This window comes from Haliotis cracherodii, unplaced genomic scaffold (assembly GCF_022045235.1).
Source record: "Haliotis cracherodii isolate W230 unplaced genomic scaffold, xgHalCrac1.p SCAF_3, whole genome shotgun sequence".
NCBI classification, from domain to species: Eukaryota; Metazoa; Mollusca; class Gastropoda; order Lepetellida; family Haliotidae; genus Haliotis; species Haliotis cracherodii.
The window spans coordinates 30,647,486-30,666,340 of NW_027266286.1; the positions used below are offsets into that span (position 1 = coordinate 30,647,486).

Below are 18,855 nucleotides of genomic sequence, written 5' to 3' on the forward strand. Positions count from 1 at the left end.
AAGTTTTTTGACAAGCAACTGTTAGTGGACAATCTTGCAATACATGTGCTACATAAGACATCACACACATGTATCTACTTTCATAGAAAAACTACTGTTATCTACTCTATACAAGCAGAATAAACATTGGTAGCATGCAAATTAAACATTCACAATAAGTGTCACTTATTAAATCTATTATGTCATACTTCATATACCACAGTACAATTATTTCAGATAAAGACAACTCAATTGTTTAAAAGAAATATGTTTTGATTAATTGCCAAGTTATTATATCAATGTACAATGATTATGTTTCTGTCAATAAGTACATAGTACTTTAACCATTTGCAATTTAGCAGATATTTCATTTACAGAAGATGATCACATGTTCAACATGTTTCCTGTTCAATAGCAAGAACAAACATTAATATGTGACTAGATTATGATGCTGAATAAGCAAATCTTGCTAGCCATTTGCAGGAAATTAGAATCACGAGTGAGTTGGGTTTCATGCCGCTTTTAACAGTATTCCAGTTATATCATGGCATGTCAGCTTAATGTGGGAGGAAAGCCCCAAGTGATGCAGGTCTGAGACGTTTACCGGTACCACTTTGGTGAAACCCACGAGCACGGGTATGGTGCTGACAATCGTAGAAACATAATCAGGGCGAACTGGGATTCAAAACCACAATCAAAGGTTTCTGGTGTGCCGAAGGGACGCAACTCTGCACAGCGAATCCCGTGGCCTTAGACGACTGGGCCACCCGTGCCTCCCAAATTAGAATCGGTTAAATATATGCAACTCGATAGGAACAAACTAATATTGGTTTGAGATCGTCATAGATAAATCATCACAAATGCATACAAATATATGCCACATGATGCTTTTGATAGTCTGTATGAAAAATAAGCTTAATCACTATTTTATTTTATTTCCGCTAAAGAACCGAGAACAATATGTGTACTGTTAAAAGAGTTGAACTGTTACATGTTATCCGACTATCGGACTCACCTCATCATCAGTTACATTCTCTCTACTGCCTCCATGCTGCTTGGGTTCCGTAAAGAAAGGATAGTCCTATGAAACATGCATGCATGTCAGTTAGAAACATCTACACTAATCTGCTACATGGCACTACAGAGGCGTAGATCCTGAAAGACTAGCGGAATTAGTACAGAGCATGTACTGTGATGTACATGTAATTACTGTTATTGTTTCTAAACTAGTGTTAATAATCAACAGGCTCGAAAGACTCCTGGCATCCATATTGAAATCTGCTTTTAAGTATACACAGTAGAATCTTAATTGGAGGTCAAATGAAAACTATATTTTAGGCCAAAAATAATAGTTTGATTTTTAAGACAAAAAACTATTTCAAAATAGTATATTTTAGTGAGATCAAACTATAATTTACATAAATTTGATTAAATGATTTACTTCAGAACACAAATTATGTTTACCCAATATGATACTATTTTGAAATGAAACAGAAATCATGCATAATTGATAACAGGACAAATCTTTCTTCAGTGAGTAATGTAAACAGATGGCAACTAGGCTAAACTCAAATACAGACTTGTGATGTTTATATTCTCATAGTGATCCATCTGCTGTCAAACAACTGACCATAGATACAGATTTATTCACACATGTTATATTAACAATGTTTTCATTGGGAAGCCTCAGTAAATATTGTCGTCTCTAGTCTGTCAAGCGTCACGAAAGGTGTATCACTACAAGAGAGAGTGAAGCAGTTCTTATGACAGCTGGCAAGCTCAGCATTTCGGAACACAGGCCTAACTTGTGCTTGCTTGAGATACTTTCTAAACACCACTCTTGAGAAGGTGTAGCAACTCTTTATTACACAAAGACGGGGCTGAAATAGCATGATTGGAGTTCGCTTCCTGTTGGGGGACAATGTTTGATAGACATTTGACAAGATAAAATATAACATATGGCAAACTACAACATAATGCCCCTGTTTAGGGGACTGGTGTTCTGTAATACATTATTCATAATAAGGTTGACAGGTGAAAGGATCTTAAAAGAGGACATGGTTTATTATTTGTAAATTTCTTTGAAAATGTGACTCAATAAAAAAAGTGGGTGATTACAGCTTAAAGAAGATGAAAATAAGAAAGATAGAATTTATTGAAATCAATTATTTATTGTTAAAAAAATATATACCTTTGAACGGAACACCTGAATTTTGAAATAAACTGCCAATAATATTAAAAGGCATTTAATATTTTCAAATGGTGACTAGACAGTTATGATGAGTCAGACAAAATCATACTTTCAGGCACTGTCAAATGAAAATGTGCAGAAATGAATCATATTATTAAGTAACATACAATTTGGCTGTATTAAAATGTTTAATTAAGTCAATCAGTTTTAAATTTATCATCATAGACCATAGCCAATTTCTTATCACAAAAAATCAATTACAAGAGGGTGTAAAACAAAACAGAATAGGGATCAACATCACTGCTTGGGTAAGGGGGATAAACAGTGGGGATCTGACAGGGTTAAGATGCTGTTAAATCACAATATGCAGCAACTATTTGTTCAGGTGGATACAGCCTTAAGCCAAATGGCAACAGACAAGAGGTAACACTCAGGGGCTAGGTAACACAATTAGGGGAGAAAGAAAGTATGGCCCATACATAAGGCAGAAGAAGGGCTAAGAACAAGTCCTTTAATAAAAGTGGCACAAGGTTGTGAGGTAATTATGAGGCAACAGAGCCTCCTCTACCATGGACTGGATGTAGCTGGGATGAGAGGACTCCTTGTGGGATATGTCATCTAGGGCCAGGGATAGGGCTTGTCCTGGTAGGGGACTTATTGTCTAGAGGTGTTAAGAACATGATACACCTCACCTAACGGGATTTGCTATTGTTTTGTGTCTGTCACAGTCACTAAATGTCAGGATTAACAAAAGATTGAAGTTTTTTGTGTACCTGCCTACTTTCAGCTCCCCAGTGACCAGATTTCAATGATACTCCTGATACTTACATAACTGCTAAAAACAAATTAACCTTTGGACAATTCTAATTGCATTTGGGGCAAAACAGTTTGAGAGATATTTTGCTATTGGACATTGATTAGTACTTGTGTGAAGACTGTTGTTGACCCTTAACAGTAACCTAATGATCACTCTTTTGTCACACATGTAGCTAGGCCCTTCAGCAAATTGTAGTAATGGACTATTTGGTTGCAAGCAATTGATATGCTTGTGATTATCCTGCAAATCTTTTCAGTGTTCATGACACTCTTACAAATGTGTTTCCAGTCAGTCAAAACTACATTTAATGATTGCTCTTGAGGCTATAGTAAGTAGAATGTATCTTCATCTTCATTACAGGAACACAATGGGATGATCATTAATACGTAACAGATCAAATCATGCATATCTGTAAACAATGTAAGTTCCATCTATCTACTGATTAAAACATTTAACATGCAATACATGTATTCAGATAGAAATATCTCCACTACAATATACACATTCAACAGATGCATGCATCTAAGGCAGGTAGTGACAAATACATGCAGCAAGGAAGAATAATTTCATATCAGAACAATTTGGATTATGAATTAAAAATATCCTTAGTATGAATAGCTAAGATAATTTTGGATGAAGAGTGGTTCGATGCTGTGTCAGTGTCATATGATTATGAAAAAGGTGATGTGTTGTAATCCAGGTTAGCATGGGATCAACATCAGTAGCGATGTCCCAGTACCACAGAGTGAGAACTTTGGCACCACAAGGGATGAGGGAGGTATAGCTGGACAGGAATGGCACTAGACTCTGATAACACTGGTTACATAACAAGGGTCAGTTACATTATGTGTAAAGTTATGAAGTATTTGATATGCACATGTTATCAGACATGCTGTAAATATCACATGGGATTACAATGCATCCCTGATAACAATTGACGGAAGAAGTGAATGATTATTTAGATTACAAGATGAACTCCATGGAAACAGGATAACTGTATTTGCATGTTTCAGTGAGGAAGTGGATATCTACAATTAATCAGGCCATGATGAATCCAAATTACCTAGAATCACTTCTACAAATACAATTTCAAATACACAGATTACCATTAGTCATGAGTACAGTGTTTAGAGTGTTAGTTAGGCAGGTGTTAACGTGGGTGAGAGATATGATGTAATATACAGGTAAGCATAGGCAAACTGTGCAGACAGATCTGGGCTAATGTTGAGTCATCATTGGTCCTTGTGTGAGATAAGAAACAGATGATGATAGTAATTAATATTAATGACATGTTGAGTATTAATAAGCAAAGATGAGATGAGCAGAGATAAAGATTTACAAATATCAGAAGCAGTTAGCAGGTGTGAGGTGCTCTCTTATCAAAGTATGAAATTGTAACATTATTGATATATCTGATGAAATGTTACTGACAACAGTTCATATTGAGATACAAGGTTTTCTATTTCTGATACATTCGTACAAATTAACTCATCAATCTAATTTTAACACATTTAAATTTTCTTAGCCAAATAGATAAATATTATTAGATAAGAAAATATTGCTTGTAGAATATTTTATCATAATTAATGATTTCCTTTAGATAATTTGAAAAAGAAAACACTTGAGAACAAATTAGTTACACTAAGAATTATCAATATATTCAGGTTAGAAAAGAACTATTATTATTATTATTGTTTTTCATTGTTTCACAACAGAATGATATTGATGCAATAGAGACATGAGCAAGTGAAATGTGCTGTAATAAAGTGAAATGGTGAGATAATATGCAGAGAAGCACGTGATACAACAATAGTTGATAGAAAAAACAGCACTTTGCCGAAAGAAGCACTGTAGAGCCAGGCAAAGTGTTGAATGATGGGGTGTGCACAGACGGTATGACCACGTTGTTTGTGGGGGTGAGGGTTGATCCTTACCAATGATGCCGAGTGTCTGAGAAGGGGGCTGCCTGCGCCACCACACATCCGCGGCAAGACAACCTCACTTCTCCGTCTTGTCTACAGGACACATCATATAGGTTGGCTTATACTCTAACAATTCTCTCTGGGATACTTCACAATCACACAAAGCAGGGTTATATTTGGGACCTTTTAAGGGCAGATTATATTCACACTATAAGAAAAAATGTAATGTTTCAAATGTTAATTCATAAAAATAGATTCAAAATATTTTAGCTTCGATAGAGGAAAAAGTTGGGCTTCTTATTATAAATTTGCAACTAAGCAAACTTTATGAAGTGCTGCCACTGCCACTGGCTTCAAATAAAACCCTGAGATGAGACTTACCATGGTTGATCAAAAGTTTGATAATAAAATATGATGAACACAGCGGTAGAAACTAAAATTTTTAGTCCACTAGTCCTCACAATAATAACATATAGCAAAACCCTTACAAATGGCAAATTTCTATTAGTCCTGAAGATATCTTAACTACTGAGCAGTATTGCAAGGACTACAGGACTAGTGCCAATTTCTAACACTGCTGAACACCTATTGTCTGTTCTCTTAAAATTGAGAATGCAGTATATAGTTATTCCATCAACAAATCTACGCATGTTGCTACGTCTGTTACCTCGAAGTCATCAGGGATACCAAGGATAAGTTTGTTTCATGTAAACAAGTTCATACCAACTGACACCACACTAACGATATGACCACATGTTCTTGCTGCCATTCTTGAATATGTGTTTCAGACAAATTCCCATGGGAGACCTAGAAATAACAGTCTAAACTCCATGTGCAATAAAAGATTCACATCTTGAAATCTGTTATTACAGAATCTGCAACTGTAATTTAGCAATGACACGGACCATTCAACAACACCCTCCCACTAATGCTGACCACCTGTGCCAAAACAACAGTGAACTGCACTGGTTCGGTAGTCATCTCCAACACAAGGGAGATAACTCCAAGAGGACTGATCCTGATGACTATAAATCTTGACACTTGTAACACCATCTGTATAGAATCTAGCACCAGGAACACCTGAAGTATCCTTGCTGAGAGGAACTGATCCTAAACCTGTGTAAACATCTAGATATTTATGGAGATTGGGCTGATGAGTTATCAATGCTTGTATGGACGGAGAAGCAAGTGGGGGGCTGCCTCATCATGGAAACTGATATGTCACCACGGCAAGATGCTGGTATTGTCTGTTTGTTCTAATGCACTAAACTTGTTGAACGACAAGATAGTGATGGATACGACTAGAAATATTGACATGAACAGATGCTGGTGAAACTTGTCAGTTTTCTTATTTGGAAAATAATCAAATCTGTTGATGACTTGTCTGCAAGAGTAGCAGCAGTGGTGTGTGTTGCAAATAAAATGAGCGATTACTGGGGTTATGTGATAACTGTATCAAATTATTGTAACGCCATTCATTCATTGTAAAATGGATGTTACTACTGCACAAATCAGTTCAAAGCATGAACTATGCATGAGAACATCTACCTGCAAATCATATTCTGAATGCATGTGCAAATCACAGCAAACAAATATATGCCCCCGTTCAAAGAGCATTCAATGTATGGTATAATGCAACAAAAAATGTAATAAAAAAACAGAAAACAAACAAAAAGCTGATACAAATCAAATCTACATTTAAAAATGTTTGATGCAGGACTTCAACACTATAAAGCAAAATAAAACTGAAGCATTAAAATAAGCAAACTGGCACAAATTGACAACTCAGTTTGACAACTACAATGGAAGCATGAAAACTGATTCTACAGGACAATGATTCAGTTCTCAATGGCAACCAACATCAACCATAATAGCTACATCTATAGCTGACTGATTATGTCTAGATCTATACAACACCAGCTGACTGACAGAGAGAGAGAGAAGAGAGCAAGGTCAAGGTTGTGGACCATCCAGTACCTTCTCCTTAGAACCACCTGGACTAGGGGATCGGCTACGAAGATGAGGAAGCTAAATTGTCAAGTTAAACCAACATTTAGTGTCTGGCAAATGAAATCAAACATAGACAGATAACATCCCTAGGCCCTGTTCTACCAAAGGCGTTATGACTGTCATAAGTCTATATTACAGTGTGGTAGATATGACAGACACAGCATTACCCTTTGTGGAATAAGGTCCTAAATATAACATAGCTTCAGAAAATATGAACTCTACCAAAACATGACAACTACCGCAAAAAAACCACTATCAAAAGTGTCTAAAGGAAAATCAATATGTACAAATTTCATGACATGATTTAATAAGAGTGAAAAGAATGCAAAAGTGTCATCTCCGGAACTACAACATCAAGTGATGTCCATGAATAAAAGATATCTTATATTGATAGAGAAATTTCTAAAAAGTATCAATAATTCAAAATAAAAAATCAGTGAGTGACAGGTAATCATTGTCACCTGGTCAAGAATAACACGTTAGGACAATACATACCCTGAGTGGGGCAGACAAGGCAGCAGCAACTGACATCGACCGATTCGACCGATCTGTGAGGGAAATCATCACAATAAAACTGTTATTAGCAGGAACACAGTCTCCAAACATTTTTATTTGAGAATAAATTGTGTGATGATTCCTTTTTAAATGTTTGTTCTACATAAATCCAATATATATAATCTACATGGCAATCTTTACAGTCTACGGGAAGTGACAATATATATAATGAGAATAATGTACAACGATGAAAAGCTAATTGTGCTTTACATAAGAAATAATCGTCATACTTTTTGGAATATATTTATGAGCCTGACACTTCTATTTTCAAAACTAAATGACTGATGAAGGAGTTTTGATTCCTGTACATAACAGTGCAAGGAGTAAGGCAACAAACCTATATCATGATGCCCAAAAGGCTTGTCGTGCAAAATTTTTCTGAAAAAAATATAATTAAGCAAATGATACATTATGAAATGCAGTGCTGAATGTATATATTGATGACAAGATGATTAAAGGATAAGATAATAAAATTAATGTGCTTTAGTTGTGTAGTATTTTCATCAATATGATTCAAACCAAATGTTTTGGAAAACAAGTAATATAAGTCCCAGAGAAGCTAAAGATTTCGGTTTGTTATTATCATATATTGTTGATCATATTCCTAAGAAAACCACTTTTATATACCCCTTTAATTGTGCACAGAAAAATGTAATAAGTAAGGTAAAATCAGAGCTACTTTAGTGTGGAGATTCCAGGGCTGAATGGGTCACAAAGACCCCATACTTGTCAGAGCCAGCTAGTGAGGACAGATAATGGTTTAAACATCTCACCTTGTACAAAACAAATAAAATAGTGCATCTACCAGAGGCAAGGGAGTTAACTGAGTTAAAGTTCAGTTTCCACCTATGCCAAACTGGACTGGAATTTTTGAGTCATATTTTGGCTGGACTAACAAGTCTATGCAAAGTCCAATCAAAATCAAAATCAAAACGAAATCGACATCCGGTTCATGAACAAATATGGCGACTGTCGATTGCAGGATTTGCAAAGCATGTGTACCATCATCAACTGATTGTCGAAAGATATCTTTACAAAAGTTTTTTTATTAATCTCTGTTCACAAGTGATTTGATGCACCTCGCGCGTATTATCAATCAGATTGTCTAGACTGGGTGCCGCAATTTTGTTTGAAACAAATGAAAGTGATATGATTGGTGGAATCTCATTGCTGAATAAAAGGGACATAACTTGTAACAGCCACTGGTGGCACTACAATCAAGCTACGAAGAATTCAAGTGTAGTTCCACAAGGGTGGAAACAGGATTTTGATAGTCAGTTAATGCCTAGCTTTGGGAAGATAAACATCGTTACGTAAAAACATATAAATGTAAAAAGCTACTCTGACATGATAAAAAGTTATCAGGTGGTTATAATGTGTAGCCTGGCTGATTGTGTGTCATCTTGCTATCAGCCACTTGTTTGCCAAAACTAGATTTGATTATTTATAGGCTATCGTGATAAAGCTGGAATAGTCACTAACTCAATATCAAAGGGAATTGTGTTCATAAGGAGGTTAATAAATACTGAAACACACAGAAAAGGGATGGGTATTGGCATAAATTCCGTATTGCAATAAAATGCAATACAATGTGCTGCATTGCGATACGTCCTGCAATATATTTTTAGGGATGGGTACAGGCCAAAATGTTTCCTACAGCTGCCCTACCTCTGTTGTTCGGCATGGCCTTAACATCAGGATCAGCCATGTTATATTAAATTAAATGAAAATAAATTATATAAAATATTAAAACTCCAAAGTGATCTGACTGTATTGCGAACATTGGTTCACAGCGATCGTATCGCGATATGCATTCACAGAAAGTTTGTATTGCAATTTACCTGTAAACCGGTAATACTGTGCACTCACCTGGCGTCCTCCAGCTCAGCATGTTCCTTGTCATAGACGGACCGGAGATGGTTGACGTAAGTGATCATAATCTCCATGGCTGTACTCATCCGGTTTTCCTGTCAAATAAAATAGTTTAGATGTGAGATCATCCGCAAAATAATTGTCTTTTTTGGACAATTTATATGGTTATTCAACACATTTATTGTGAGGAGAACCGGATTAAAAGACGACACCAGTTCCACAGCATACAGCTACAGGTAGATGAAGCTGGACAGGTAGGAAGAGGGGACCAAGATTGAAATGAAAAATATGAGAGTGAGTGAGAGAGTGAGTTGGGTTTAACACTACCCTAGTGTTTCAGTTGCATCATGGTTTGTCAGCTTGAGGTGGTAGGAAAGCTCCAAGTGATGCAGGTCTCAGACATTTACCACTTTGGTGAAACCCATGGGTATGGAGTATGGACACAGTATGATGATAGCAAACCAATCAGGGTTCATCTTTTAATTTGAACCCATGACCTTAGGTTTCTGAGATGCAACTCTGCACAGTGACTTGTAGGGCCATCAGGGCCATCAGGGTCATCAGAGCCATCAATGCCCCAAGAGAAATACAAAAGGAATAACTGGCAAGGGGGCTAGAGTGAAGGAGCATTTCAGAGACAAGAGGACACATGAAAACCATTGGGGAGATACATCACTTAGGGTGGGTGGGGGATGTTTCTGTTATTAGCCCACTGACTGTACATGTTAACATATGTTTGCTCATTACTCGCAACTCTTTATATCTACAATGTAGCCTCAAAACTATCTCAGTGAGTCATGGTGATATGTTTTCTGTCTGAATAGATTGTTCTGGTTTGAGATTTCAGTCAGTGTCCGACTTATTAAAGCCTTTCAAAGATTTCTCACGGCTGTACACCATTATTTTGATCTCAAGACTGGCACCAGCAAAACATTAGCGTCTAGAACAAGGACTTGAATAAACTGCATCACAATTACAGTATTATGTCATCATTTAGGATTGTTGTGATCTTGAAAGATAATATGACATTTTTTTGAAGGACAATTATTTCTTCTTTTTCATCTTTCTATAGATTATGACTGATCATAATTCAGTTGCTATTGTATAGAACACACACCATTTACCTTCATTACATATTGAAACACGAAAGCAAAATGCTAGAATTAATTGAAATAACATGTTGGTGATCAAAATCTAGAATTACACCGCGTACACATCCGTACATGATTGGAAAGGGCAAAGTAAACCAAATGGACACCCAGCAATGCCAGGGTTACTAAAGCAGTGTAACCAGTAAATCACATTGCAAGGATTGCATCCAAAGTCAGTATTTTCTCAATATAACTGTGGACCAGACAAAGATTGAACAGGTTGATAAGGGTGTTTGTTTGAGTCATTGATCCCCAGACAAACAGAGGGGCTGACAAGTGAATGTTGACACTGGGTATTGTGAACACTGGGGCAGTCCTCCAGCTCCTGTAGCTTGAGACAACTGTCAATACTCCTGGCTCTATGACATCAATGCAAACTTAGTTTTACATCTTATTTCATGACGTGGACTTTGTGTGAATGTCAAATGTACCAACATGGCTTGCATGGGTGGGTGGAACTGTTAGTGTAAGGATCTACTTAGTTATGCTAATGTTGCTAACTCCACCTGTTGGTGTAGTCAGAGAACTCGGGACGGTTACCTAAACAATCCCAACAACAACAATTTTCAGCTTAATCTTAATTCAAAGTAGATTATGCAAAACAGTCTCATGACTTATAATGTTGACCAAAAAATACAGCATGTCATAAATCCAGGGTCTGGTCAGATGGTTTGGAATGTTGTTGGTCCAAAACACTTGGTCCTTCGTCCAAGGTATGACATGATGCATACCAAGTGTGTTGGTCAAGAGGTGGTAATAATCAAGCTCATTTCTTCTAATCCAAATAAGATTTGATGTCACCATCCCTTCATACCACCAGATAAGAAATCAGGTCAAAAGGCTACCTGCCTGGGACCTTCATTGAGTGACATTTTGTGAACACTTTTAGAAACAGTGTAGCAATATCATGGTTTCAGGTATTCCTGGGACAAATTCACCATTTTGTGAAGAAACTCAAGCCCAGGTCTTATGGCTCAACAAGCATTTCTGCTTTAGTCTGGCTGAAAATTCAACAAGACAGCAATCATGACAGCAATCATGCCCATATTTGGCATATGTCAATGGGAAATTAATGCATAGCATCATATTCAAATTCAGAATTTTCATCCGAAAAATACAATTTTGTTCATTTAGTTATCTGTATTTGCACAGGCCTAAGGCCCTGTGTTACATGGGGGCATGCACATATGCAAGTACAGTGACCTCATTTGCTACGGTCAGATGACACAATGGGCCTGAAACTTATGTCATCTGTCACACGAAACACTTGCATTGAACTCTGAGGTGACAGGTGACACACAGGTCAGGTGGACTAAGTAAACTCACCACAACCTAGCAAGCTTCTTCTGTGGTCACACCCCTGCCCAAGCATGATCAGATAAAGATTACAGGAAATATAGACCAAAAATTAATGAATAACCAAAAACATTATTTCCACTTGTACCTTTGCCATATGCTACATTATTTAATTTGTCATTGCTTTTGACTTTGAACAAAATTCTAACCTTTCATATCAGTCAGCCCATATATTAGCCACCTCATCTTGGTTTCTTGGACTGGAGGATTTTTGACCATTGGATTGTCAGCTCAATTTGTCAATGAACCAAAGGATAATAAAACCTTGCATGCAAACTCAGTAACTCAATATTTTTAGTCCATCCTACCAATAGACAAATGTGTGACAAAACTGATAACCACTTACATTATTTGTCATTAGGACAGTACACTTAAAATTTGGTCGATTTATTTAAAGAAATAATATGCGCATGTACCAGGGATTTTTCCCAGGTCTTTCCATTTGTGAGTTCTAGAGACTCTCGCTAGTGATATTTTGGAGTCCCAGGCATGAAAATGGCATCCCACTGTGACCACTGTATCAAAGATATATGAGATTTTCCTAGTTTGAAAAAACAAACCATAGCAACTGTGAAAATTGTATATGGTCTGTTATATCTGTGTTTGCTACAATGGCTACAACTGAACTGGTTGTAATGACTGAAACTGCCATATACTTATTTGCACCCAATGGGAGCCTCCGTACAACTTATTTGCATCCATTCTAAATGTTTATGCATATCGAACTCAATACTTTAAATCATGATATACTTGTTGGAACCCAAAGGGAAGATCCCTCTGATATCCTAGTCAGGAAATGAGATCAGTTGAGTTAAACTCTCTTTCATCATATAGTCCCTTCATGACTTTTCACACAAAAATTTGCACTAAACTTGTATTCTGAATTGATTTGAATGCTATTAATCAATGAGAGGATGACTAAATGTTTCTGCTCTCTTTTCATCTTTGAAGGTTCTCATTACTTGGCTGAGGGTTACAAATGCCAATGGCCCATCAGGCACGTAGCATGGCCATAACTCAATATGTTATTCATTACAAATGCTGATCAGCAGGAGGATATTGGTACAGTTGTGTTTATCTTTCAATCTGACTTCTAAAAACATCATCTGAAAGCACCAAATTTGTGTCCCTTGTTATATGTTTCATAGAACAAAGTACCCAGGGAAGAAGCAGTCTTCATGATAAATATAACCATAATAACTTTATTGGGATGTTCCCTGCAGATTAATCATACAATCAATGTCTACATAAACTAAACGCTAGTGATAATGATAATTATATGGTCATCTGATCTGCTGTACTGAATTTCAGTGTTATTAATTCACATATTCAATGGCCAAATAGTGATATATTTTGTTTCTTACATCGGCTGTTTGAATTTTATTCCTGAAAGCAGATCTGCTTTAGAGATCTACTAATCTGACATTTATTACTTGTAAAAACACTAAGCCGTGACATTTTTACCTGTCGGTAATAAAATGACTCTGATGAAAGACATAAAACCACTGGACTGGTGTTTTACTAGCAGGGATTACATGGATTTGACAAAATTCAATGATGCACAGTTTGAAGTCTCCAAACATTCTGTGGAGTAATTTATAGCTGTGCTTCAAATCTATTAAACAGTAATGCTGAATTTAAACAACAGCGGGCAAAATCCCCAAGCCTCCAGACAAGGTGGTTCTGGGGATATCAAAACCTACTAATTCAATGGCTAGGTGGAACCCATTCAAACAATTGTTTAGGATGACAATTTGAGCTTGCTAGTAAACTGACCACAGAATGAGGTTCAATAGCCCTGTCCAGTCATAGGTGGCTAATAGAGTGACCACCCACTGACCCATGACATTGCTGCTCTTGAACCTCAGGGACCATCTCAAAGCCATAGAGAAATGAAACATATATCAGATGCTTATATAAAGGCACACTTAGATACTCTAGTCTAAATAAAGCTGTGGATGAAATACAGCCTGTCAGCTAGTCTTAGTCTGTGTCTGATGTTCATCAAGCCTTGGAACCTGAAAATATCCATATTTTTCCAATATTGATATGCTCTTTGTGATATGACGTTTGCAGTTAACATAACTTGCAAGGATTACTTTGTGGAATGGCCCCCTGGTAGACTAACATCTAGTCTCTGAAATGAACATATCTTACAGACGAAAAACAGTTGTTAAATTATCTTAATTAAAATATAATAAAAAGGACAGAGACAAGAGACTCTTTATTTTCAGATACTGACACTGCAGTTATCTAGATTTGCAAAACATTATAGACATTATAGACTTGCATGGGCTGTATTGGATATATTTGTATCAGGGTCTGTATGACAGACTAGCCTCCTGGTATGAAAGCAACATTGGAAGAGCACAACAAGGGTTTTTGAGATAAAACTGTTGAATAGCTGATATAACTGGTGAAAATAAAATTGCATAGAAATGCAGTGAAAATTGTTACCAATGCAAATATTTCAATCGTCACTGTAAAATACTTTTGGTTCCAAATGAAATGTCCGTGCACTGAATCTTCTATGAATTAGAAAACACATAACAAAAATCTCCTGATAATATAAAATTCAATTTGACTTTTATGACATGATGATGCTTGAGATGCCCCCTCGTAGCATTGGAGTGTAACAGATTCTCTCTTGCATGTGGTCAGACTCTAATAGAAAACAGTTTCAGTTCCACTGGGGCCATATATCAGTAGCCTTCCATTTATGGGGACACAAAGTAGGGAATCTTGATGGCCCATAAAGATCAACCAATAGTTTCTGTTACTTCATTAGTGGTGTGATTATATAAAGTCTACATCACACCTTGCAATCCACTGTACACTATACATCCCAAAGACTACCCCTGTGTTGTAACTGGTACATAAAGAACACCACTGTTGCATGTTTTTACATAGCCCTTTTTCTCAATACTGTTTGATGATTGTCCATGGGAGTTGAACAGCTCTTTATTGAATACTTTAAGTCCTAACTTTACATAAGCTTTGGCTTAACATACAAGTTTACACACAGTTTAGCTGCTAATATAACCAAAGAGTTGATGGAAGTTTGGCAAGGTTACATAGCAGGTTACCTGATGTACTGTAATGTCCTACACTAGGTATTCTGCACTGGAGCATGTAGAACAGCAATAACAGACCACACCTGTGGTATCTGCCAATACCTTTTATTGTTGTTAATTTTCTAACAATGGACTGCATCATATTACTGGCCAATGTTATACACCTGTTAATTAAATCAGAAAATCCTATACAGTCTGAATGGAAGTTCATGTAATAAGGGTCAATGAATTGATGTTTTGATGTCAATCAAATCAATGATGAATTTTGTCTGCAGATCGGATGAATTCAGCAAATATTGTCTGAATATATATCCCATCTGAGGAATATCATGATGTAAAAAATAATCAGTATTCTTGTTCTGGACATAGATAGTAAGCTGATATCATTGGAAAAAATAATAATCCAAATTTAAGTTAAGCGGCCAAACTGATCCATTGGAACAATCCAGGTACCTGTTCTATGAAGCAATAGTAGCTCTGATTTACAGACTACTGTAAATCTATGATCGAGCGTGGGAGTTATGATCAGTGTAGCACTAAGATTACTTTGTGGAAGAGGTCCATGCACAGTGGTAAAACGTTTACACAAAAATTCACCAAAAACTGATGATTCTTTCTCTAAATGTCTCTTTTTCTCATTGAATGTGTAATGTTACCTTTGCTATGCCTAGGGACCTATGCCAGCTGCACATATAATATTACCTGTTGCACTGCACCAAACACCTCAGCCCTACTGGACACCTTGGCGGCTGACTGTTCCAGGATTTCGATGTGACCCTGGATTTTCTGTATTACATCTCGTAGCTTGGCATCAGTCACCGACTGGTTGAGCTCCTGAAAAGACAAATATCATGTACATTGAGAACTGGAAACAATAATAAACGTAGGCATTATTTCTTAGCTAAATGTTGGTGCTTAAAGACTGTTTGCATTAGAAAAAGAAAACAACTGCAAAAAAACACTGTAACGTCATGAATTTCTGCTTCAGGTCAAACATTGACATTGACAAAACAAACATTGTCTGATTGCTTTATGTTTTACATTTGCACTGACCATACATCTTCAGAATTTGGTGGACACTATTCCTGAAGTTTGTCTGGCAAGGAATCCTGATAGGATTATCACAACTGAGCATTTCATTGCTGAACAGATTCTGTTCTCATGAGTCACATTTGAAAACTTTTGAAAAGTGATGGAAATGGCAAAACTCAACAGGTATTGTTGCTTACATAACAAAATGTTTTCTAGGCATTCCACTGATGATAACCAGTCTGGCACTGACATATGACAATGATATGCAAGAACATATATGGCATGTAACATTCCCTTCAAACATACAACAGTTTTCTGTATGTTTCAAAAGTTGAGAATCCGGTAAAAATATAGGTCCCCAGCAACACATGCTTGTAGTAAAAGGCAGCTCTTAAGGATCTGGGTCAGGGCTCATTGACTTTGCTGATGTCATGTGATCCTATGCCAATTGTTTATGTTGATGCTCATGATGGCAATCACAGGACTGACTGGCCCAGGCACTATTCTGAGCAAATCTCTGTCTTAGAGCTGGAATGGACATGATATGATATTAAGGGCCATTTTCCCTAAGGTGTATGTTGAATCAAGAAATGAAGAAAATTTTCACAAATCATTGTGATAGGTACCAGTAATGTACATACAAATGTGACTTAGGCTGTTGATTTCAACATGTGAATGTTAGGACTAATAACAACACTAAATGCTTGGTAAAGCTAAAAATGTGTCAAACACACTGTCATAAGGTTTTCAGGAAGTGTTTTTCTAATTTCTGAATTATGAGTAAGTATTTGACCTTAGCTGATTTTCTCAGGGATAAAAACAGTACAAACATATGTTATCAAATGCATCTTAATTTTAAGTTTGAAAAGTCACCTATTTCCATTCATGTTAACCATACTCATGTATTTGATCACATCAAAAGTTAAAAACAACTGTATTAAAGAAAGAAAAACGGTTTACTGTCAGCCATTTGTGCATGAATGCAGATGTTCATATCAATATTTCAAACATTGCTGCAACTTAAACAAATTTGCCATTTCCATTGGACCAAGAAGGCTTTTATCCAACCATCTTACACCAATTCAATATGGTATTTGTGAACCAAATGTTACCCTGATTGTTTAGATTTCATTCAAATGTATCAGGTCTCTTAGGTCAGACTCTCAATGAAACATCGCTTCTGCTTTGGCTCATCAATGTTCAAAATTAAGGATGAAAGTCAAGGAGTCCTTGTCTTAACCTTAATGTTATTAATTACAATTTTGAGGTACCCAGATTTAAATTCTACTCAGCAAACCTCAAGGATCCTCTGTTAGCCTGCCAAACTTCCATATGTAATTGATATTGATTTCTAACACCATGCAGCTTAAAGAACATAAGCTGATGCTATGAAAACAGTTGACGTAATTCTTAATCTTATTTGCATTGTGAGCATCCTGTTCATAAACCATTTGAATTCTGTATAAAAACTAATGTGATGGGGAACTGAAGAAATATTTGTCATGACATGTTTAAACATTATCGCCTGTTGACCTGTGTTCGTGCTGTGGTGATTAAGAAACCCCCAAAATGCAAGAATCAATCAAAATTCTGGCAAACCTTCATGACAGCACCAGAGTGCTTTAAGGGAAAATCAATAAATGGAAATGAAGATACGTGGGTGATTGGGAGAGAAGGAAGTAATAGCCGTGATTCGTGTAGAATGCTGGAAGTATTCGGTAAAAAGACCATCCTTGCTTAACCTCAGCCCCTGAAGACAGACAGATACACAGGAAGAATATTAGGAACAGAAAATATTTTCAGTTGATCACGTACAATTTCAAACAGTGTGTTTGTCCTCGATGCCCATTGGACATTTTAAGCCAGATCTGTCCAGTTAGCCAGAGCAAACATAACATAAGACTCAAGTTTCTGATAGCAATATATCCAAAGTGGAACCAAGCTTTAATGCATATATATACCAGTGCCAGGACCATCTTATCAGTGAAAGGTTGGACAAGGTTAGCCATATCGGTGCGTCAGTGTTTACCCTCTCTTCCAGGAACCTGTTGGCGTCATGCTAATAGCAGCATCAACAAGGCTACAATATGCAATGCTAATTCAATGCATATATCCAGAAGCATCCGTGAGGCTACAATATGTAACGCGAATTCAATTCATATATCCAGCAATATCATTGAGACTACAATATTAAATGCTAATTCAATTCATATATCCAGCAAAATCATTGAGACTACAATACTAAATGCTAATTCAATTCATATATCCAGCAAAATCATTGAGACTACAATATTTAATGCTAATTCAATGCCTATATCCCAGTGTAGAAAGCCACAAATTTTGCTTTAGACAAATAACAAGTTATCGGTACAATAACAGTGGCTAAAGGCCTACTGAACCATCATGAATACACATGGTAAGGTATTTATTTGGTTGTATTGATCCATTATTCCTCCCTTGGACATTTACACACGAATACACAAACCAATTTATTCTAGTGAATTATTTGCATGACTAATTATTTAGTCCCTACAGGATTCTTCAGGGATATTCTTCACATTACACAGCTGATTTTGATGAATTCTCTCAAATTGAATTTAATTTGCAAAACACAGACTTAACCTTCTGTTCAAATATAATAAAAAAGCCTTTCGTGCATATTAATATGTGCTTCAGTGTTTCATTAGGCATGAATGAATAAAGCCATATGATTCACAATAAGAAAATAAATTTCCATATTCATAAGAAATCTCTGCTGAAAACAAAGTCGATTGTATGATTCCGACTATATTATGAGCATATGTTTATGAATCACTATCAGATAGTGATGATACCAGGTGTTCGCAAAAAGGTGAGCATATCCTGCCCCACCGATGGCAACATCACAAACACATGC

General features: G+C 36.5%; 1 protein-coding gene across 1 annotated transcript in view; it reads right to left on the minus strand.

Annotated features, from left to right (window-relative positions):
• LOC139475356 (inositol 1,4,5-triphosphate receptor associated 2-like) overlaps positions 1-18,855 on the minus strand; it is a 165,820-nt gene that overhangs the window by 8,345 nt on the left and 138,620 nt on the right. Inside the window, exons 29-34 of the mRNA XM_071258582.1 lie at positions 15,630-15,761; positions 9,344-9,441; positions 7,812-7,852; positions 7,415-7,467; positions 4,922-5,002; positions 995-1,060 (exon numbers count right to left, since the gene is read on the minus strand). Of these exons, the coding sequence (XP_071114683.1) occupies positions 995-1,060; positions 4,922-5,002; positions 7,415-7,467; positions 7,812-7,852; positions 9,344-9,441; positions 15,630-15,761 (471 nt within the window). The remainder of the gene's footprint in view (positions 1-994; positions 1,061-4,921; positions 5,003-7,414; positions 7,468-7,811; positions 7,853-9,343; positions 9,442-15,629; positions 15,762-18,855) is intronic.